The following is a 25,310-nucleotide window of genomic DNA, read 5'->3' as shown; positions in this document are numbered from 1 at the left end:
GTGCAAAACCTAGAAGAAAGCAAACTGGAAGACAAAATACAACTGGCAAGTATAATCAATACCTGCCAATGAAAAAAAATCAGAGATTATTACACTCAACTATTTTCTTAAGCCAACAGCTTATTACACAGAGAAATGGTTTCAACTTGACACCTCTGATGTTTTACGAAAGAGAAAACTGGGTCCTACAGAGAATTTAAACAAAACCCTCCATTTAATGTAATATCAACTGACTCCATCAGGACAATAGTTTGAAGAGTAGACTAAAATCTTTGTATTAGAATAATCTTTGACATGTCGGGTAGTGAAGCATAGCTCTACAATCACAGACTTGCTTGGCCCCTGTAAACAAATGTATCTATTTTGTTCACTGCAGTGATGGCTTGACCGATATAATATATCGAGCCACATCTCAGGGGAAAGGGATACATCCCAGCCTTATACAGACCTAAATCATCCTAGCAGGGCCTGGTCTTCAAGGGTTGTTGAATAACACACTTCACATTGTTTCTTCCCAATACAACCAAATTTAGTCACAATACTCCCTAACAAAGACAAAAGAGTTAGCATCTTGTGTGCTTCCTCCTCAGTCTCTTAAGGTAAAAAGACGAACGACAACGAAGAAAATAGTTCTTATATTTAATAATTCAGCTTTTACACAAATTATTATATGGTTCTAAAATTTAATGCAAAATCGCAAGCATCTGTTTATCTGACACCCTGAGAAATGTGTGGCAGTGAAAGGATTAAGGTAAAAATCTGTGTAAGAAGGAGTCCTAAGCAATCCATGTCCTAATGTTAGCTTCACCTTATCTCCTAATCATCAAGTCAAGTAAAGGAACCTTTATGACCTCCACAGCAAATCTAATACCATGGCTGAAAGTGTTTATGTGGCGAAAAAACATGTGCAGAGTATCACTGGAGGAAGAGAATATGACAAAGGTGTCATCCACATGTCTCCCTAAGCAAGAAGCACACACAAAGGTTCATCCTTTAAAATCTCCTATAAAAAGATTGGACACTATGAGAGACTAACTGCTCCAATTAGCCACACCTACAGTCAGAGGAACTGGCTGTTGAATTATGAAAATTTAAGAACTTGAACTGAAAAATATGTGGAAGTTAATAAACATGTAAACACAGAATTATTAAGGTGCAATCCTTGCAATATGAGAAAGAAATTCACTAAATTCACACTATTCTGTTTGCATGAGCCTACCCGATGACTTAACAAAAGTATCTAGGTGCTGAGCTAGACAATATGTCAAAGGTTGAAGAGGAATGCCTTCCTCATGAACTTTAGGAAGGCCATAGAATCTAGGGCTACTGCAGCAATAGAGTGGAGACTTACTGGTCTCCCACAATGAGCTTCTATTGAGGAAAGTTGATTTGCCTATCTTTCTCAGAACAGCACTGAGTCTGCAGCAAGGCAAATCACTGTGGATATACGCATGTCAATCCAGCAGAACTATGACACTGCCCTTTTAATGGGCAGAACAAGCTTTTCAGAATCTTCATTAAAAGAATTTATGGCTGATTTTTCCACAACTTAGATGATACTCTAAGGCAAACATGCCTTGGTCAACACACAGCACATTTATTTCCCTTCTGACCTACTCAGTAGCAACTATAGAAATTCAAATACAGGTTGCTCATGTGTGCTGAAGGAGGACAGCAAAGGGGAAGCACCTGCAAGTCAAGGAACAATCACTCAAGTCACGAACAGGTTGGAGAATAACACATACAAAAATAGAAGACTTGCACAAAGTTATACCTTAATTCTTCAAGCCAGGAACCTGAGAAAGTACTCACTTGCCATTAGTGTCTGAAGTGATGGTACACCAACCACAGTTGCCAGCTGCAGCCTCACAGGTAAAACTGCATTGCTCTGCCATCTGTTGACAATCGACAAGACTACTTCATCACCTAAGTGTAGGGATATCTGTGCTGAGACACCATTATGATCTTTGTCAAAAAGTGAGTGAGATAGAAGAAATCAAGACCCACAAACTACATCCGTGAAAAGAAAAGCACGAGTGAAGTGGCTACTAAATATTTCAGTGCACAATTTAAATACAGGTTATCAAGCCACTGAAAAGACAAAGGAAGATGTTCATACACATGACATAATTGGTTTTAGAGCAGACTGGGGAGTAGGAATTTATTTCAAAAATTGATACAAGTATAACACATTATAAGTTCATTTTATGTGAACATATATGTTTTAAATATAATAAAGGCATGTTGTTAACAATTCCTGAAATTTTCATTGACATTTGACAACTAACTGCTGTGATACAACAGTTTAAATGAAACACTGACAAGGGTACAGTGTCTACTCGTCATCACCGATTTTGTCGAAATTTATGGCAGATGTATGGCTTAGCCAGACATGTAAGTGACAGAAGTCGAAGATACAGTTAGAAAACATTACAGTTTTGGCAGTGGCTGGTCAAGGCATAACCCATTTACATAAACATTGTTGCAGGCAGCAGTTGACATGGTAATCCAACAGTCGTGGAGTCAAGAATTCTTTTTTTAAAATTTTCAATTTCTACATTACTTACACTGCAAATAAGCCAAATAATGCACAATATGTCGTGTTTGACATCTTGATAAAAGACATGAAAAGAAAAGACAATAAAAAATTTGTGACAGTAAATAAATTTCCAAGAAAGGATTGTAATGAAAGCATACAGGACTTCATATAATGACAGTTTCATTTTGATCTCTAAGCAGCATTACACGTGATTAACTGCCAAAGTGTGCAGTAAGAGAAAACCTTTTATGAATGTAAACCGAGTTTAATGAATTATTTAGAAATAAAGAGATGATTCACTGAAAGGCAGAAGTGCTGCGTTGGTCAACAGACACAAACGAAAGGTACAGAGCTTTGTTTTGCTTCCTTTCTTTCTTCTTTCTCAAGCTGTAGGAGAAACACACACACACACACACACACACACACACACACACACAGTCTCCCTACACATGTGAGTGCACATGCTTCTCCTACAGTTTGAGAAAGGAATCTCATTTTGAAAGCTAGCAAAGCAAAGCTCTGTACCTTTTATTTGTATGTCTGTCAACAATGTAGCACTTCTGCCTTTTGGGGAGTCATCTCTTTATTCCTATATAATTCATTATTCCCAACCAGAACTTTCTGTGCAGTACTGTAAATCAAGTTTGTTTGTTTGTTTCTGCGGAATTTATAATGTGTGCAAAATACCAAGAAAATAACTACTTCCTTTATCATGAATATAACCCCAGGATGTGTAAATCATTAACTGTAAAATAATAAAAGGATGTAATTTTACATGTATGCCCTACAATCCTTTGCTTGAAAGTTGTTTGCAGAGACCTCATGGGTGCTCTAAGTACAATCTTTTCTTGCAAATTTATTAGCAATTCCAAATTTTCCTTATCTGCCTTTAATGAAAATATTATTAAATACAATATATTGAGCATTATTTTGGTTTATTTGCAACATAGCTAACATAAAAACAGAGAATAAAAATAAGCTTCTGGATAGTACTCTACTGCATGACCCCTGAATTATCATTCTGCACTTTTTCCATCATGCCTACCACAACCTAACTGCTCATGCCTCACACAACCCACTGCCAAAATAGTATTTTTTGCAAATTCTTGGCCTTCTGGAGCTCCCAACTCTGCCTTGCATATACAAGTGGTGTTCAATAAGTAATGCAACACATTCTTTTTTCTCGGTCAGTTTCAGTTGAAACAATACAGAATATTTTGTGGGAGACGGTTCCTCTAGTTTCATGAGGTTCCGACAGGTGGTGGTGCTAAACATAGTCTTCACAAAGGCATCTGTAACAGATGTGTTCCAAGCACTGAGCTGTCAGTATGTTTTGGCAGAAAACCAGAGCATCACAGATACTCACAGGCATTTACAGAATGTCTACAGAGATCTGGCTGTGAACAAAAGCACGGTGAGTCACTGGGCGAGGTCTCTTGTCATCACTGCAACAACATCGCACAAACTTGTCCTATCTCTTGTGCAGTAGCCACCAGAAAGATTGCCGCAAGTAGAGTCCCGTCCACCAGAGGGCACAAGAGAATTCGTACGCGACCTCTGCCGGCGTAACAACAACAACAACAACAACTCAGGCAGCACGGGCCGGGCCTAGTGAGTTAACATCAGGCATGCCTAGGACACGGTCCCGGTCTATGCTAAGTGAAGTGCGACAAACATTAACAGTGTTACTACACAATTGGCGAAGAGTAGGGTCGTTCTTTCGCGTGTTGCGATGTTGTTCCGGTTTTGCAGCTTCTCCACGGCATGGAGGATTTAGTGCGGGTTTTGGTTGAGCAGCAGACGGAGCTCATGGCCACCATGAAACAAGTGCTTCCGGCGTTGCTCTCCACGCAGTCTGCTCCAGCACCGTTCCCTCCTCCCTTTCCCCCGTGTGACGTGACAGCAGTGGATTGGGATGCATATGAACATCGTCTTCAGCAGCATTTCCAGGTGTTTCATGTAGCAGATGCGGAGGTATGTCGTGCTCTCTTCTTGTCTTGAATATCTCCCTCGCTGTATCAAGTTTTGCGGCAGCTAGCACCGTTGCAGGAACCCTCGTCCGTGTCTTTTGATGCATTGTGTTCATTGCTGTCTTCATATTATCACCACTGCATGCATGTTGTGGCGCCTAGGGTTGAGTTCTATCAATGCAAGAAACAGCCCCATCAGTCTTACTGCACGGTCTTAGCCGCAAGTGTCATTTTGTCACGGAGCAGTCGCAAGAGTCGTATGCCCACGTTAGGGTACGTGAAGTCATTGTTCGTTCGGCCCCTGATAGGGAGGTCCGGCAACGCGCCCTGCAGTTAGAAGACCCTTCCCTTGAGGAAGTCCTGTCCATTGCTCAATCGTATGAAGTCTCTCACACCGCAGGTCAACAGCTGGAAGCGTGGTGCAACATCGTGGCGGTTCAGAGCGGCACCTCCGCGTCCGCTGTGTCCGGGGTGGACGACGTGCGAATGGTACAATCCGGCCGTTACGGCCACTCCCGCATGGTGCGTAAACAGAATTCCGGCCGCTGTTGCAGTCCTGTGTGTCATGCTTTATACATCACAATCTGCTTTATACATCACAATCGGTCAGAGTGCCCCCAGCGTTGGGCCGATTGTAGCAAATTTAATAAAAAAGGTCACATTGCTAAAGTTTGCCGCTCAGCCTGAAAAGAATCGAAGGAAGCAGGTACAGAGAACATGGACGTTGACATTCAGGAAGTTTCATCGGGCCAGGCTAACAGACGCATCGGCACGCAAACTCTTTATTGAGGTGTCGGTTCGGTTGCGGAGGTTACAACTGCAAGTAGATACGGGCGCGGCAGTTTCGTTGTTAAATGCACAAACTTATTCCGACCTTGGATCGCCCCCGTTGGCGCCAGTTTACCGGCGTCTAGCGGTTATGGTCATTCCCCTACTGGGTCAATTCACTACCGACGTGACTTACAAATCAGTCACTCGGCCTATTACTTTTTTTGTTGTCAGTGATGCGAGCTCCGCTAACCTTTTTGGCCTGGATGCCTTTCGAGCTTTTGGTTTTTCTATCGCTGACACCATACAGTTGGTCTCCAAAGACTTTCCCTATCAATCACTGGAATCTTTGATCTCAGACTTTCCAGATATCTTTGAGGAGGGCCTGGGGCGCATTTCAGATTTTGAGGCTCACTTAACATTGAAGGCGTTAGCTCGGCCGCGTTTTCTACATGCGCGGCGTATCCCCTTGGCTCTCTGCCCTCAGATAAAGGAAGAGCTAGACCGGCTGACAGCCCTAGGGGTTGTTCCCACTTCTTCTAGTGAGTGGGCTTCGCCCCTCGTTATTGTAAGGAAGCCCTTGGGAAAATTACGTCTTTGTGGCAATTTCAAGGCCACCATTAATTCCCAATTGGTGGTGGACACCTATCCTTTGCCTCGTGCTGATGAATTGTTCTCCGCCGTGGCAAGAGGCCAATATTTTTTGAAAATTGATCTTCCGGAGGCTTATCATCAGATACCACTTGATGAGGGCTCCAAACGGCTGGCGGTCATCAACACCCCGTTTGGCCTTTACCAATACCAGCGGTTGGCCTTCGGAATATCCAGTGCCCCGGCAATATTCCAGCGTAATCTTGAGCACGTCACGACGACAATCCCTCATTGTATTAATTACCTGGATGACATTATTGTCACAGGCCGCAGCACGAAGGAACACTTGCACAACCTTCGCACCCTCTTTCTCAAATTTAGGTCTGTGGGCTTGCGTTGCAACCTGCATGAGTCAAACTTCTTCCAACCGTCCATTGAGTATGTGAGCTACACCATCTCTCACTCGGCAAGGCGTCCAGACACTAGGAAGTTTGGTCCGAGGTATCATCGACCTTCCCCGGCCCGCTTTGCTGAAAGAGTTACAAGCTTTTTTTATGCAAGATAGCCTATTACCACCAGTTCATTCCCAGGGCTTCCACCATAGCCCGCCCCCTGTACTGCCTTCTGCGCAAGGGTATTCCTTTTGATCGGTCGCCTGCATGGGAGCGAGCGTTCACCTTGTTGAAGGGCCTCCTCACGTCAGCGCATTGTTTGGCTACTTTTGACCCCCATAAGCCGTTGGTCTTGGCTACAGATGCTTCGCAGTATGGGGTGGGGGCAGTCCTGGCCCATCGCAACGCAGATGGTTCCGAGCAACCCCTGGCATTTGCGTCTAAAACTCTTAGTCTTGCGCAGGCCCATTACTCCCAGGTGGAAAAAGAGGCTTTGGCCATTGTCTACACTGTTACCAAGTTTTACCCTTTCTTGTATGGCATGAAGTTTCAGTTAATCACTGACCATAAGCCGTTAATATCGTTATTTGGCCCCGCCTCTCAGATTCCGGATAGGGCAGCCCACAGACTTCAGCGCTGGGCCTCGTTCCTCTCTAAGTACCATTATGACATTCATTTTCGCCCTCCCAGACAGCATGCCAACGCCGATGCTCTTTCCCGTCCTCCGGTGGGCCCGGATCCTACGTTCGATCGAGAGGAGATTATGTGTTTTCATTTGGATGTGGAATCCCGCCAAGCAGTTGATTGCTTCCCGATCACTAGTTCTCGAGTCGCCAGGGAAACGGCAGCTGACCCGGTTCTCCAGCAAGTAGTTCGCCTCATTCAGCAGGGGTGGTCATCCCGCCCTCCAGGCCGGGCCTCGGACCCTCTTCATAATTATTTTATTCTATGAGATTGCCTCGCGGTCTTGGAAGGAGTTCTCCTTCTGGCTACCGAGGATACAGCTCCTCGCATGGTTGTTCCTGCAAGTTTAGGAAGGGAGGTCCTCACGTTATTACATGCAGGGCACTGGGGTGTTTCCCGTGCTAAAACCTTGGTTCGCAGACACATGTACTGGCCTGGTATTGACAGAGAAATTGAGCACTTGGTGGCCGCCTGTTCCCAGTGTGCAAGCCAACAGGCATCTCCCAGAGCAGCATACTCTTCATGGCCACCGGCAATCCAAGCATGAGAACATGTTCACATCAATTTTGCGGGCCCATTTCTCAATGGCTTTTGGCTCATTGTCATTGATGATTGTTCCCGATTCCCATATGTGGTTCGCTGCTCCTCAACCACTTCAAAAGTTGCAATCCACGCACTAGCAAAAATCTTTTCTGTGGAAGGTCTGCCAATCACCCTGGTCTCGAACAATGGACCGCAGTTTATTTCGCAGACCATCCAGGATTTTTGTAGGCGCTTCGGTATTCGGCACATTTGCTCTCCCCCCTTCCATCCACAATCGAATGGGGAAGCCGAACGCATGGTGCGCACATTTAAGACGCAGATGAAAAAGTATGTGCACGGATTATCTGCGGAGGAGGCATTGACGTTTTTCCTGACGGCCTACCGGACCACACCAATGGGAGAACGCAGCCCCACAGAGCTCCTCCATGGGCACCAACCTAAGACTCTGCTGCACCTCCTTCGGCCTGGTCCTCACCAGTCTTCGCAAATCAGAGTACCTGGCTTTCCACTGGGTATGTCGGTCTGGGCACGTGGGTTTGGTCACAATCCACATTGGATACCGGCAGTGGTCCTGCGCCGAAATGGCTGCCGGCTCTATACCTGGCAGGCGGGGGACCAGGTGGTACGTAGTCACCAAAATCAGCTACGTCCACGTGTGGGCATCCACCCTCCGACCTCTTGAACACCTGCTTCCCCATTGCCGGCACCCATGTTGGTTTCTCAGGGGACGTTACCACCTCTCCTCACTGTGACTCTGCCGCACTGCAATGGTTCTCAGCCTTGGCACTCTCCAGTAGGTCCAGCACCGCCATCGCCATCGTTAGCGATGCCCCAGCCAGAGCCGGCCCCCCATGCAGGCCCGGTTTCTCAGGAGGCTGGTTCACCTGTTGTCGTCCCTTCCCCATCGTCCCCGCCACTGGGTCTTGCCCCTCCCGGGGTGGAACAGGATCCGGAGTTCAAGAGCTTGCCGCCCATTCTGTCCTGGGCTCTGGTGATGGGACGACGGGGGCCTCTTCGTGTGGGTAACTTCCAGCCGTATTCGATGGTTCCAGCTCGAAGGTTGGCAGATCCCCTCAACTCCGGCCTTCCAATGGATGTGGAGGTCATCGCTCCTACCCGATGCTCCACCTTCCGACGCAGTGGATCACAGTGGCTTCACCCCTCGAAGGAGGAGGAGTGCAGTAGCCACCAGAAAGATCGCGGGCGTCGCACATCGGCACGGCGTGTCACGGACGGTAGTTGCCAGAAGTAGAGTCCCGTCCACCAGAGGGCACACGAGAATTCGGACGCGACCTCTGCCGGTGTAACAACAACAACAACAACAACAACTCAGGCAACACGGGCCGGGCCCAGTGAGTTAACATTGGGCATGCCTAGGACACAGTCCCGGTCTACGCTAAGTGAAGCGCGACGTAAACGTGAACAGTGTTACTACATCTTGCATGCCAGCCAGCCACACACAGCAGTGACTCCTGCACTGCTGGAATGTGCAGACACACTCATGCGGTGATCGATTCATCACAATTTAACACCTTGCTGCTCTACTAGATGCCTCTGTTAATAGTGCAGATGCTCACATCCACCAGTTGGTGTTCTCAATATAATAATTGCCCGCTGGGTTCCTCGCTGCCTAACAGAAGACAATGAAGAGTAACAAAGGGCCATCTGTACGGAATTTGAGGCAAAACAAGTGCTATACAATTGTAAGAGGTACAGAGGTGAGTGAGTGTGCCCCAGGGCTTACTCCAGTTCACTACTACCAGCGCCACATCAAAGTGCCTGTGCTTAACAAACTATTGCACCAAAATTTAAGAGCAAAATTAAAATAGCTTTTCCATACTTTATCAGAGTAAGCTTAAGTACATTTATGTTAACACTGTAAAGTCTCAAAACGATCAAATCAATAAGTTAGTCAAAAAATATGATCTTAAGAAAAAAAAAAGTGGTGCTGAATAATAAACCTGAAAAGATAAAAATTGGTCAGAATGCGCAAAGGTATGCCACAATTAAAAGTTACATGCCTCAACTTCCATCAGTGAAATATTTTGGTTAAAACTGTCATTTTTATGAAAAACTGAAGATACTAAATATGACACTTAGAAAGCTGAAAACAGGGTGTATACGTGGACAAGGAAAAAAATTCCCGAATTTTTCCCGGATTTCCCAGTTAAAAATACACTTCCTCCCGGATGAAAACAAACTTTTTCCATGTAATTAAGTGACAGTATATTTTCCCTAGGAACTGTAAAACTTATCAATCCTTTGAATGGTTATGTTTTTATACACGGGCATAGAATTTCCCGGCTCTTTAGAAAATGAAACTTAGGGAAGAAAACTCCTTTTGGAAAGATTTGTGATGTGCAGCAACATCTACGCTGCATATTTTCGTATTACAAAAGTATAAATTTGAATTCCACTAAACACTGCATGTTACTTTGCAAACCATTGTAATCGAGAGTCCAATGCACTTTTGTAAGCCAGTCATAGCTCTTGTCACGTGATCCCACCAGCCAGTGACACCGAACATTCAGAGCACAGGACACGTGATGTAGTCAGCTAATAGCAACATCACTGTTAAGTATCACGGATATACAAACAGGAAAAGTTAATGTTTAAATTAATATATATAACATTGCTACAAGAAAAGAAAAGCTTTCACATATAATATTGGTCTCTAAGGTTAGTAAGCGGCAAGAGAAGCTAAGCTTTCACATATAATGTTGATATTTTTTGCGCGTGTTACACTTTAAGCTATATCACACAAATGCGCCAGTAAAATTTTTAGCCGAGTCCAGTGATTTGTCCTCAAAATTATCCACATATAAATTAGGTACCGCACAGGAGAGAGAGCTTCCTGTAGCACTACATCAATTTGCTCAATGACGACATGAGTGTCAGATCTTCTGGGCTCGAAATACTTCTACTAAATGCCTCGTCATCAAATGCTCTGTGGTTTAAGAAATTCATCGTACATTCTCACACATAGTTCAACTTGCGTAAAAGGAAATTTACTTTGAAAGTAATGCTTTTCAAACCACCATTTGCAACATTTTCCCGCGACCTGTTAGAAATAGGTTCGTTTCAGTAGTCGTCAGAGAGCGCCAGATAACGCGCCACCGTGCTTTGGCAGCTGCTATGACGCAGGAAGCCCGTATGTTTGTACATGTAAAACATTACAAGATCTTACATTATGTCACAAAAGAAGAAATCAGAGGATACTCCAAGAGCATCAGAATTTTGTGAACCATACTAAAATGGCACATTTAAAGTGCATACTTAAAGAGCACATTTGTACGTCCAGATTCCCAACGAAGTAGGCCTCAACCTGATATTAAGCTTTTCTGTGTGGATTTCGGGATGTACATTTTCTTGAAGTACCAGTACTGTATTAACTCATTTTTGATTCTTTATTATGGCATAATGCCATACGTGCTAGAAGATGAAAACGTGCATTTGAAATTAGCCAATAGTGTGGAACTAAACACTTTGTTTCAAACACACTGACTGCCTCCGTGTAAAAGATTAATAAAAACCAAATTTCTTTAGCAAACCGACAAAAATACCTTCATTGTTCTACAAGGCGATTAATGCATGCCTGTCAGAAAAGTAGAAGTAAAATAAAATCTGAAACTAATAACATACAATAGCCTTCCGTAATTATGTGAATATATTTTAATTCACTTGATAGCTCCCGGCCACAGAAATCCATTTTCTTTTCATTTGACGTCTCCTATCAGGAGACAGGAAACCTTTTTACTTTTTTTTTTTAAATTTTCTCCAATCAAGAACACAACAATTGATATAATAACCATTCAAGTCTACAAAAAATTAATATTTCTTTTTGTAAATCTGTACCAAAAAGAGTCAAACATTTAAAATCACTGACTAGTAATACACAGAAATGTCACATATGGCGCATATTACAAAGTTTTATGTCATGTCATAACATGAAAATCATTAAATGTTAACAGCAACATTAGTATTAAAAGAAAACAAAAACAATAGAACTTTTTGAAGTCCTTCACCGGAATGAGTCAAATACATAAAATGATTCACCGGTAATATGCAGCAGCGTCATGTATGACGCGTATTACAAAATTGTATGCCATGTTGGCATGTATGTGGCACTGCTGTGTATTACTGGTCAGTGATTTTAAGTATTTGACTCTTTTCATTAAATATTTTAAAAAAAGTATTAATTTTATTGTGGACTTGTACAATTATTATATGAACTGTTGAATTCTTGATGATTGGAGAACATTTTAATAAATAAAAAGATTTCCTATATCCTGATCGGGCACCCCCTTCCCAAGGTTTCCTAACAGCAGGAGGAGGAGTGAAATGCTAGTTATCTGTATGCACTGTGAACATTCATTGCACATTTTTGTCACCTTTGTAAATGGCATTTTTGACTTTGTTATGTAAGTTTAAAAATGATATGTTCTCTGTTTTTTTGGCCTACACTTAAGAATTTGGTAACAACTGTATTATACATGAGTGTAAATTTGGTTTTTTGCTCTGCAGGATTATTTGAAAATGGGTCTCGGCCCGAAACCAGCCACTGAATGAATAAAAAGTAAAAATTTGGAACTTAGACTGGTTTTCCATTCTACTGATTAACAGAAGTTGCTGGCCCAAGCTACTCCAGCATGCTGGACGTTTGTTACTTTGTTTTGTTTACAAATGTGTCTGTAGTCCTGTTACATACTGAATTTCCTGCGCCACAGTACTCTTGCACGCCATTAAGGAAGCCAAAAGAAAATGGTGTGGCCCATTGATAAAGTGGAGTATCATGTTAATTCATTTCCAGCATATGTGGAAATGTCGCAGTTTTTAGAAGTCAATACAGACGGCTACAAAAAGCATAATTACAACTTTATGACTACCCCTCACATTTGTTCCTCCTGTTAGTACTTTTTCATGTTGTGTGCCGGTGCAACTCTGCCAGTCATAGAATTATATGACACACCACAAACAGTCTTGCATGTAGTTTGTACCTCAAGAATAGCACAGTATTTACCTACTGAAATATCATGGTCTTAGATGATTCTACACAGAAGTTCTGCCATGACATACCAAAACTGTCAGTACAATGGTAAGTGCTTAAAATTCACATCAAAGTAAAGATTATCACACACAAATGAAATAACTGCCTTATTGTTATATCCACTATTAGAGGATTAAAAGATAAATGTCTGCAGTTTCATCTATGTTCATTAGCAATATGAATAATTGACTAAAGTTCTTCCTTCCACAAATGACTTAGGCCACACTAAACAACTTTACAAAATTTAATAAGTCAAATTAAAGTAATTAAATTAAAATTTAGACTCATTTACCCTAAACGATTTACAATAAAAATCAATGCTTCATATCTGAAGTCAATATTTGCTCCCCTTTAATGTCCTCCATACCTCAGTTCAGATTCTTCTGTGTTCCACTTTCAACAGGCTCATCTTCTGACGTGTTTAGTTCATCATTCCTAACCCATCCCCCTTATCATAAACACAATTTCCTACAAAAATTTGTTTCGTGATGTTTCTTACAGTAGGTGGTGGTAATATGGAATGGTAATTTTCAACCACCTGTTAACTGCAGCATGTTTATTTTATGCAACATTTCTTTTTACAATACTGCCTCAGAATTTCATAACCTGCAATCTGAAATTAATCCCATTACATTTCTTTAGCCATAATTGAGAAATTGTATACTGTGTAGTTTATCACAAACTTGGGTTTAATACAGACTAAAACTAAATTCAAATAAAAAATATTTTAAATTAAAATAATAATCTGAAGCACGCAAAAACTGAAATTACATGCAAGTAAAAATACAATTAAAATGTCTGCCATTTTTAAAATTATTACAGAACCTATCCATATGAAAAACTTTGGCATCTACAATAGACAAGTAATGCAGAATTCATACAAGTTTATACGCCAAATATCTCCACAGATGAAGACATTGAAAAAATGTATGATGAGATGAAAAATCATTTAAACATAGTTGAAGAGGACGAAAATTTAACTGTGATGGGGGGCTGGTATTTGACAGAATGAAGAGGAAGAGAACAAAAAACAGTTGGTGAATATGGACCAGGGGAAAGGAATGAAAGTGGAAGCCACCAGGTAGAATTTTGCACAGAGTTTAAATTAATCATCACTAATTCTTCATCTACGAATCACGAAAGAAGGCTGTGTAGTTGAAAGATCTAGAGAAGAATGGATAAATTGGTAGAAGCCAACCTTGGGGAAGATCAGTTTGGATTTCAGAGAAATTTAAGAACACATAAGCCAGTACTGACCCTACGACTTGTCTTAGAGGATAGGTTAAGGAAAAGGAAATCTACATTTATAATATTTATAGATTTACAAAAAGCTTTCGACAATGTTGACGAACACTCTTTGAAGTTCTGAAGGTAGCAGGGGTAAAATACCAGGAGCAAAAGGCTATTTAGGCAGTTATGCGAGTTGGGAGGCATAAAAGGGAAACAATGGTTGAGAAAGCAGTGAGACAGGGTTCTAGACTATCGCCAATGTTATTCAATCTGTACATTGAGCAAGCAGTAAAGGAAATGAAAGAAATTTTGAATTAGGGATTACAGTTTAGGGAGGAATAATAAAAACTATGAGTTTTGCTGATGACACTGTAATTCTGTCAGAGACAGCAAAGGACTTGGAGCGGCTGAACGGAATGGGCACTATCTTGAAAGGGGGATATAAGGTGAACATCAACAGAAGCAAAACAAGGATAATGGAATGTAGTCTAATTAAATCTGGTGATGGTGAGGAAATTATCTTAGGAAATGACACACTTAGAGTATTAGATGCATTTCATTATTTGGGCAGCAGAATAACTGATGATGGCTGAAGTAGAGAGGATATAAAATGTAGACTGGTAATGGCAAGAAATGTGTTTTTGAAGAAGCGAAATATGTTAACATCAAATATACACTTTAGTGATAAAAAGTCTTTTCTGCATGTATTTGCATGAAGTGTTACCATGCATGGAAGTGAAACATGGATAATAAACAATTTAGACAAGAAGGGAGTACAACCTTTTGAAATGTGGTGCTACACAAGAATGCTGAAGGTTAGGATGGTAGATCATGTAATTAATGAAGAGGTACTGAACAAAACTGGGGAGAAAAGAAAATTGTTGCACAACCTGACAAGAAGGGATTGGATGATGGCACACTTTCTGAAATGTCAATGGATCATCAAATTAGTACTGGAGGGAAGTGTGGGTGGTAAAAATCATAGAGGCAGACCAGGGGATGAACACAGTAAGCAGATTCAGAAGGGTGATATTACTAAAATAGTTCATTAAGAGCCAAGACAGACATCTATATTTCCCTTCAAACAGTAAAACATGTTCTGCATCAGCTTCTGAAGTGAGTCATCACCTGCTCAAAAAATGGTGGAAAATATGCTACTTCTGTAAGTATGCAGGCTTTTGTGGCTGTTGTCACTGAAGTTAAAATCTTCTGGGTTGTTAGGCCATGTCATATTTCTTCAAACACCAGATGTTTCAATCTCTCTGCTGGGATCTTCTTCAGCATCTTTTAGTGTCCACTGTAGATTAAGCACTGTCAGACCAGTGTTGCCTTCTCTTACAACGGGGAGTTTTTCCACACCTGTGCTAGAGAAGTGGGATTGTTGGGTAAAAAACCTTGGCCTACCATTGGTGGACCATTATTTTTGTATAGTAAGAGAAGTTCTCCCATACTAATGCCGAAGAAGGGGTTATTGGCAGTAATTCCTGGGCTACCACTGGTGGGCCAATGTCATCAGATAGAAAAGGATTTTTCCTGCATTTATGCTGGAGAAGAGTTACTGGTTAAAATTCCTCTTGCTGCTATGAGCCAGTGCACACCATTGGCTGGGAGCGAAATGGGCAGAGCACGAGATAGTGAATGTTTATTCAAATGTCTGCAGAGATGGTTTCCAGGATGTTGTTCATATTGCTCGCACACTGCAGACGAATATTCACTTCATTGATGGTGGGGAGTCATGATGCTGCCTGAAGCCTACGGCCAGCCTCTCTACTGAAGTTACATGTGTTCTTAGAAATTTCCATTATTTATCAACTTTTCTTCTATAAATGTTGGTTTCCTTAGCTGGCACATGCACATCATTGAAATCAATGTCGAGGTCACAGTTCTCGTGATGTTCCCCTAACACCAACTTCATGCTTTGTTTAATGTGTGTGTGGTGATTGTGTTCCTTAATATGTTCTTTAACAGCCCTCCCTGTTCCACCTAGACACACTTTGCTGCAGCCACACATCATTTCATAGACATCTACATTGTGGGGGGCAATCAGGTGCATCCATTTTCTGTCAGAAAAGGTCTTTTCCTTGCTCTCTCTCTCTCTCTCTCTCTCTCTCTCTCTCTCTTTATACTGAAAAAAGTGGTCTGAAGACCATTTTTCCTTAGAATTCTTCCTAGGTAATCAGTGGTCCCACAAACAAACGGTAAAAGCCCAGAAACAAATGGTAAAACCCCAGAGACAAACAGTAAGACTGAGGAGGAGGTTCTTCATCCTTCCTATTACTATAATTAACATTTCACTTAAAAGCCCCAGCTATGAACAAACTGCCATAGCCATTGGCCTTCATTGTCTTCTTTAAAAAATCAAACTTCAGTTCCAAGCTGTCGTCGTTGCTCATACAGAATGCACATGAAGACAGTGTGTCGAGCACTACTTGCTTCTGAGCTGGATAGTGGTGTGAAATGGCATCTAAACATCTGTGTGTGTTGTTAGGCTTTCTATACACACTGTTTCCTAGACTACTGTCAGATTATCTATATACCAACACATATAGAAACAGGAGGCTGACCTCACTCTCAACCTCCAAAATAGAGTTGATTTTGTGGTGAATACCTCTTAAGAAATTGTGGAACACACGAAGCTCTTCTTTGCCATGTGGCCATATTTCAAATGTGTCATCCACATAGCGGAGCCAACAATATTCCATAAAAATGTCAACTGCTACTGGCAACAAGGATGGTTCCATAGCAAGACTGTCAGACTGTCCATAGAATTCACTACTTCATTTAGAATAGCTCAAGCAAAGACATAACCCAATGAAGTCACAGACATCCAGAGCAACTTTCTCACTTATGATCTTCAGTGTATCTGATACTGGTATAAATAATGATGTTGCATCAAAGCTGACAAGAATGTCACTTGCAGCTATCTTCACTGTGCATATCATTTCTAAAAAATGTTTTGAACCTTTGACAAAAGTACTGGTTTCTCCAACTAGATGTCTCAATTTTCCAGACAAATGACTTGCTAAAACGTAAGTTGGCGAGTTAATTCCACTCACTATAGGTATCAAAGGAACCGATTCTTTGCACCTCTGTCCATTTCACTTCAAGTTAATGGTGTGGACCCACCAATAGCAGCAGGAGGAATTTTAACCCATAACTGGTCTACAGCATAAATGTGTGTGAAATCCCTTTCCAACCAATGATGTTGGGCCACCAAAGGTAGCCACAGAAATTTTAGCCAATAACCCCATTCTTTGGCATTAGTACAGGAAAGTTTCTCTTGTTATCTGATGATAATGGCTCACCAATGGTAGTCAAAAGTTTTTTACCCAATAATCCCACTTCTCCAGCACAAGTGCAAGAAAACTCCCCTTTATAACAGAAAGTGACACTGGTCTCTGATGGTGTCCAATCTACAGTGGACACCACAAGATCCTGAAGAACATTCCAGAAGAGAGATCGAAACATCAATTGTCTGGAGAAATATGACATGTTCCAACAGCCCAGATGATTTTAACTCCAACATGATGCCCGACTGCCATTTAATGTTCAAACATGTTCATGTGGTGCATCTCTCTACTCAAGTGATTGGTAATTGGTGTGTTTTGATTTATGTACATAAAATGTACCGTTATCAGTCTTCAATGGCAGTTTTCTTCTCATGCTTGTGAATGGAGTAGTGCTCTAACTTGGCATGCTTACACTTCTTGTATAATTGTAGATGAATTCTAATTAAAGCTATCATAAATTGGCTTTCAAAATAAAAGCAGATATGCAGCAGCTGCACCATGAGATTTCTTTTCTCCATCCAAATTTATTTCACGACTACTTACGATGTTCTGACTATCTTCAGGTGATAAAAGAATACTGGTACACATTGCATTACATAATAGCACCTGTTATATCAGAAATATCTCACATGCATAGTTTCACAATCTCACAATAACCCGTGCTGATGAGAGTGTCTGATGTCATCTGACTTACATAAAAAAACGGTGATTAAGCAAACTACTCATTTTTGGATGTTCTCTATCCCCTGTATTAACATTACATGATAAGGAAATGTGTGCAAAGAAATGACATAACATAAAAAGTAAGATCATCCAGGCACAGAGAACCATGTGATACAGTTTGAAATTTAAGTAAAAACAAATAAAATCAGTGAAATGAACTTTATTCTTTGCAACAATAAATGGAGTCAACAGACCTCAAAATACAACAACAGATGTGCTTTATTTTAGCATAGTACCATACAAATACATCAAAAAAGTAGTTGTCAGTGTGTAGCCTAATCCTGCATTGTGTAGTGATTTTTTTAATGGGTGCCCGAGTAATGTCTATGATATTTGTGTGAAAAAATGTGGCAGCATCTTTAAACATTATTTAATGTTCCCCATTTATGAAAGTAGCACAAAACTTTTCACCACCTTTAAATGTGGAGCAGAACCCAATAAATCTTACAGTTACCCTCTTGTCAAAACATCAAATGCACACTGTTGAAATGAGACATATGGTCATACACCACTAGAATTGACATTGACGATACTTAATCTAACGAGTGAAGAAAGACATCAAACTCACAAGATTGAACAATGTTCAAAAAGCACATGAAACCATAATGAAAGATTGATGGCAGTGAATAGCTCTGAGCCATTGCTGCTCTCTTTGCACTGAACTACCCACATCTTTCAGTAGCAAGAGGCCCAGAATAGCCCATCACCTGAGGCAGAGTACCATAGAACATGATGCACATCGAGGTATGCACAGATTACGAACAGGTGGAGAATGTGTGGGAAGAAGTGTTAGAATCTCTCTGTCCACAGCTTCATGTGGTTGCAGACTGAGGGATCCCAAAATAATCCCAATTGCCATATGCATCACAGCAGCAACTGCCTTTAATAAAGGGACAGAAATAGGGGTTTGCTGAGTCAATCAGGGTAACTTCCAAAGTGTTTTTTAAGCCAGTTTCTCACCAAATGATTCTCATTTGGGGATAAAGTAAACCTCCCAATAGTTCATGATGTACTATTTAATCTTTACACATATGTATGTGTATATACAAAATAAAACTTTGCATTTTGTTCTGTTTGAATAGAGAACCAACTTTATTACAAGTAAATCCTCCCGGAAACATTTAATATTAGATGTGCTGCTTCCAATTTCCATGGTCTGTGACACAGTGATCTTTGTATTTACTTGGCTTCAGTCACACAACTGGATGACTACATAATATTTATGGTTTCATACCCCTGTATACTTTTTTCTTTTTTGCCATCATATTTCCTGTGTGACCTAGATTTCTTGAATTTTCTTCTCTTAACTGAAAATTACACAGTCATGAATCAGGACTACACCACTTTCAAAATGGTTCATGCGTACCTGTGGCAATGAATACAGTACTTTTTTTCATACCCAACTTTGCCTCAAGTAACTTGACACTCTCGAGGCACAGTGGTACAATTATACCACTGCCATTTGAAAACCATCATGGAATGGTTCAAATAGGGTTAAACTTTAAACCTACGGAATCTAGAATTCATGTACTCCAGCAACATATGTGAACTGACAGTAAGTTTAAATGTAGTTTTCCAACCTTGCTGTTAACATTTTTTATCATCATCATCATCATCATCATAGCCTCGCATATGTGGTTCACACAGATTTCAGCATTCCAGTAGAAGCATATACTCTGCTCCTTGAGAATATTAATATGATCAGTGTCTTAATCACTGTGCCAAATAACTTAGTATCAAGCTCAGAAACACTGCTCTCATATCTGTATTATATTTACCTGCCTCGGGTCGACCAAAATGTCCGATCCCTCCCGTCTGCTTTCACCCGTGACGGAAGGCTGTTGTGGTGCGTGACGTCAAGACTGCGCGGAATTTAGTTTGTGAGGGTGGCGTGTTTGTAGGTGTCGTTTTGATGTAATCGGTGGTGCTCTCTGGTGATGTGTTAGGTGATGTTTTTCGTTTAGTTTGCGAGTGTGGCATTGTGTGTGAATTTTGGTAAATTGCTTTTTTATGTCTTTGGTAGGTATGGATATGACTGACACGGTCAACAGTTTTCGGTTATCAGCTATGATGGGGGACAGTGCGTTGTCTCTAGTAAAATTTCTTCAACTATTCGGATTTTTGGATGAAGTCGTGAAGTGCTCAGTATATTGTGAAGAAATGAGACTCACTTAAAGGTCCGGCATCTCGGACCAGGGATGGCTGTATTTGGAGATGTCTTAAGGATAGCAGGTCAAGGGAAGTGTTCGATCACAATGTGCGGCTGTGAATGTTGGTATTGGTATCGGGAGATGTTTTTGAGTTATATAGGTCAAGGGAAGTGTTAGGTCCTAATTTATGGGATTGACAGCTGCTGTTGAGCCATATAGGTCAAGGGAAGTGTTCTCCGAATTTATAATATCGGGACCTGCTGTTGACCTGTATAGGTCAAGGGAAGTGTCCGATTCCAGATGATCTTGTGTTTAGCGGTATTTGGGGAGTTTTGTGATGTCTGTTTTTTTCGTCGTTTTGCGTGGTTTTGTATGGGGGTGGGTGTCTAAATTTGTTTATATTTAGTTTGTCCCCACCTAAAAACCTCCTATTTCCCATGCTTGTCCTGTTAGTGTCGTTAGGCTTTTTGTGGAATGTGTGTTTGTTTTTTGATGTATTTTTGTCCTAGAATGAGATTTTCACTCTGCAGCGGAGTGTGCGCTGATATGAAACTTCCTGGCAGATTAAAACTGTGTGCCCGACCGAGACTCGAACTCGGGACCTTTGCCTTTCGCGGGCAAGTGCTCTACCATCTGAGCTACCGAAGCACGACTCACGGCCGGTACTCACAGCTTTACTTCTGCCAGTCCTCATAATGTGTACGTAATGACTTTACATGCACCATATTGGAATCGTGGTTTATGGTCGTTTCCGCCATATTTGTGACGTCATGCGTCAAAGCAGACGGGTGGGATCGGACACTTCCATATTTCCCCTGCCTCTTGGTACATTGCCTTAAATGCGAGTCATGGCTTGACCTCTCATTCATTTACATTATATCAGTCAGGATTCTCCATTATCATGAAGAGCTGAAGAAAGCTTCACTGTGTAAATATATGTCCCTCTGAATGAATAAGCATACCATGTGTAATGCATAGATAAGTTACCTTTTAACATAAAAGTAAGTGAATGCCTCATAAGCTCATGACTGACTCACCAATAAGATACACTGTGTTATTAATTACTATCCCATAAATACAAATACTTACCTTCCCAAAATCAGATGCTGATATATCTGTCGTATGAGGCCATATTATATCTGGAAGCAGACTGTATGTTCCAACATCAAGATTGGAATCATATCTTGCTGCTGCACCATCAACAAGAATATTTGTCTCCATTTCAGAATCATCGTTCATTCTGGAAAATTAAGCACAATAGTCTTCATCTTCCATGGATTAAAACTTTCAGAGTTTTAATGAGCCTTTTAGTTACAAATTTACTGATGATTAAAAAAACACTATTATCTCTCTCTATGATCCACTAATTCTTTTACACACACACACACACAATCTCAGATTAACACACCACACTTCATATGTGTATTACAAAGTAGTTGTGCAACATCCTACTTCTGCAATGAATTAACTGCTGTTATGAATGCACAGACAAACAGACTTCATTTATAAATATCTGTTCATCTGTATTATAGTAAAACACGTTCCAGAAAGATTTACTGTTTTTATTTTCATTATGTACATTTCTGAATTTTTAGCAACAAAAAAGGATTTAGTATACGGTTGGCATCATTATGCACTAATCTTCAAAGTTACCATTTCTGCAGTCAGACCAGAGATTAGTGACCAGAAATGTTGTTAAATCACCTTTAAGCTCTTATGACTGCTCAAATATGTATATAACTTTCAACAAAAAATACCAAAACATGTACATAACTAAAATAGTTAGTATTGATATCACTCTATAAGCAAGCAAGCAAGCAATAACACACACACACACACACACACACACACACACACACACCCATGGCACCAGTACCTGTGGGGCAAGGTAGATTGAGGAGGGGAGTGAAAGGGGGAGAGGCATCCCTGGCCTACTAGCTCCTAGAGAAAGCAAAAAATTTAGTGTAGTCAGGTGTTTTTCTTTCAAGACAATGATTTAAAATTGGTATTACACAGGTCTTTAACAGGGTCGGAATGAAATTTTTTATCACTGCTTATTTGGTTGGCATCATTATGCACTAATATTCAAAGTTATTATTTTTGCAATCAGACCAGGGATTAGTGACCAGAAATGTTGTAAAATCACCTTTAAGGTCTTCTGACTGCTCAAGTATATATAGCATGCAACAAAAATCAATAAACCCTATATGAAACCATATGTCAAAAAATTTGGAATTATTAATCTCTCAACACAAACACATTACGAAGGGTGCCCATACCCGTGGGGGCTCCCACCACAAGTTCTCAGGGAAAGGAAACAAATATAACGAAGGTAGAGATTTTTCTTTCAACACAATGATTTTACAGGTTCTTAACAGGATCAGAACTGGAACTTTTTTATGTCTACTTATACGATTGATATCATTACGCACTAATCTTCAACGTTAATATTTCTGCAGTCAGACCAGGGCTTGGTGACCAGAAATTTTATAAAATCACCTTAAACCCCTTCTGATTGCTCAAGTATGTATACTGTGCACTAAATGGTCACACACACACACACACACACACACACACACACACACACACACACACACACACACACGGGCGCCAATACAGGAGGGAGGGAGGGAAGTAGGGGTAGGGGTAGGGTAGGGGGGTGTGGTTGGAGGCGGCATCCCCCTATATACACATATTTTGCCATTTTACAACTATTCACAAGTCGCCACTCGCCTTCCAAAATATTAGAAATATTGTAGGTGGCTGGCTGGCTGGCTGGCTGCCTGTGTGCCTGCCCACCCCCACCCCCTTCCCCCGCCACAGGTCTAGACCTAGCCGCCACGGCACCTACCTACCTCCCTCCCTCCCCCCCCCCCCCTAAACCACATAGCGTATCTGCGTCCTTGCATAACACAACACTACAAAGTTGCAAACCAGTAGTGCCGAAACTCGGCAGGTGGTGCCATTGTTGCGGCGTGTTATACAACATAGGCCGCAACATAACTTACACATCAACATGCAACTAAAATGCTGAGACCACATCTCTATCACATCAATGGCTCCCTAATACAAAATCAGGTTTTCGGGAAATTGGAGTTGTCAAAAATGAATAATCGGTTACTTTTATTTACAAACCTGACACACTGTAACTGATTTAACCTGTAATCGATACTCAGATAAGGCCAATGTAGCAATAGGGGACAACAAGCAAAAGGATTACAGAGTACACCTCAGCACTACTTCATCATCCACACAACTGTAACCCAGAACCCTCAACATGACAGCCGTTAACGATTGACACTTGGTTTGACAAACGTAAACTTTGGAAATACACAAACCATACAAACCAAAGATAAACCCTAGCGGCGCTGAAGTAGTGACTAGTCGAAACATCACGATAAAACGATATCGAAATCTTTTTTTATTTTTATTGGCTTCTAGCATAGATATCGAAATCACAACCTAACGAGCCTACTATTGTCCGCGAATATTACCCCTTCAACTTCATTTAATCTATGCTTTCTAAATTTTAATAACTCTTCTAGTTACCAATTTATTGATGATCGGAAAATAAACACTACTATCTAAATAATAATAAGCAATTCAAAGACATAATACCTAAAATCAAAGCCGCTCCTTAGCCACATCCGAGTGTTTGTTCACTAGTATTTATTTGTTGAATATCTATCTTTAAGCATACTGCCCAGTGAAGTGAGTGAAGTGTTATGAAACAATGTGTGTATAGTGTGTGCAGTGACTGATGCTGAGACGCCGATTACATAATGTAATGCCTCATTGTTCACTCATATCTCAGTATCAGTCACTGCACACACTATACACACATTGTTTCACAACACTTCACTCACTACACACACACACACACACACACACACACACACACACACACACACACTGGTGATCTCTGGGCCATTTTCTGTACCGCAACTTCCCTCTTGCTATCCTGAAAAACTGAGTCAGCATCCCTCCATAATGCGTGAGGTGTTGAGCTCAGAAAGAGGAAGAAGTGTTAGTATTGTGCCAGGCATAGCTTGGGGATACGTATTTCTAGAAAGGAAAAAAAGAGGGAAAGTGAAGGTGTTATGTGGAATGTTAGCTATTTTATAATCATTATTATTATTTTTATTTATTTGTGTAACATTTTTTATCAAACCCCTACTTTGTTTCAGCTAAGTACTCCTTCACTGTATAAAACATATTGCATAACAGGTACTTTTTAGTTGCCTCTTTAAAGAAATGTATTTTTGCAATATCTTTAATCTCTTTTAGTAATTTATTGTACAGGTTTATTCCTTGGTAGAAAATTTTGTTTTGAGTTTTCTGTTTATTTTTTCTTGGTAAATGTAAGTTGAGTTTCCTTTTTTATAACATCCCAGACTGCTTTGCTTTTCTTCTCCTCATTATATATTATTTTGTCATTAAATGACTCTTTTGCAGCAATCAGCACCTTCCTATAGATCTTTTTGCATCTATGATAGAAATTTAAGACTTCTGAATCATCGCGAATCTTTCTCATGGAACTGAGGTGTTTAAGTGTTTGGGAGGACTTCTTAATACCCGCTGTTATCCACGTCTTTTTGTGGGATGTTGATAGAGACATGCATACTTTTGGAAATTCCTTTTCAGAGTTCAATTTAAACAATGTGGAGAATTTAGAGAATTTCATATTCACATCGGTTTTCTTATATGCTTTATCGCAGCTTTGTTTTCCTAGTTCCTTTGAAAATTCGTTTATTTTTATTTCTGATAGATTTCGTTTGTAGGCTTGTAGTTTAGGGAATGATTCGAAGCCTGACTTTACTGTTGTTATTTGACAGAGATGATCTGATAGTGCGAGATCTTTTACAGCTACATCACATTTGCCCTGTCCATATTTGTGGCCACATATTCAACTACTGATGAAGTTGTTGTAGTAACACTTACACTATAGACCAATAGAGACATGCCAAAACTTTGAAGGATGCATATGAAGGTGCTGCTGGATTCATTTATGATGTTGGTGTTTATGTTAATGTCCCCACACAGAATTATGTTGACCTTTGTACTTCAGACCTTATCTAGAACTTCTGTTAACTTATTGAAAAAACTGTACACACTCCACTGGGAGATCTATACACACACACGCAAGGATTAATTTCTTCTTTATATCAAGCGCTGTTAATTAAATAGCTGATATTTCAAAGTGTTTGTCTTCAATTACAGTACGGAGGTCATGTCTTAATTTGAACTTTGTTCCTTTTCTGATATAAATGCATCATCCTCCACCCCTTGAAGTAGTATTGCAGTAAGAGATTGCCTTTTCATACAAAGATAATACTACATGTTGGATTTCTGTCTCTACACCAGTGCTCAGTAATATAAACTA

General features: G+C 40.7%; 1 protein-coding gene across 6 annotated transcripts in view; it reads right to left on the bottom strand.

The window, feature by feature from the left end:
* Positions 1-23,288, bottom strand: part of LOC126298094 (uncharacterized) — a 107,492-nt gene extending 84,204 nt beyond the window's left edge. For 4 of the 6 annotated variants that reach the window (XM_049989410.1, XM_049989413.1, XM_049989414.1 and 1 more), the window contains exons 1-2: positions 23,063-23,272; positions 21,017-21,167 (exon numbers count right to left, since the gene is read on the bottom strand). In XM_049989410.1, coding sequence (XP_049845367.1) covers positions 21,017-21,166 — 150 coding nt within the window. In that variant the 5' untranslated portion in view covers position 21,167; positions 23,063-23,272. Of the gene's footprint in view, positions 1-1,812; positions 1,896-21,016; positions 21,168-23,062 lie in introns of those variants that run through there. The other 2 variants (XM_049989411.1, XM_049989412.1) reach the window with 2 other exon arrangements.
* Between the last annotated feature and the right edge of the window lie 2,022 nt (positions 23,289-25,310).

Source organism: Schistocerca gregaria, chromosome X (assembly GCF_023897955.1).
Source record: "Schistocerca gregaria isolate iqSchGreg1 chromosome X, iqSchGreg1.2, whole genome shotgun sequence".
Classification (NCBI taxonomy): Eukaryota; Metazoa; Arthropoda; class Insecta; order Orthoptera; family Acrididae; genus Schistocerca; species Schistocerca gregaria.
This window is presented reverse-complemented; position numbering and strand designations above follow the sequence as displayed.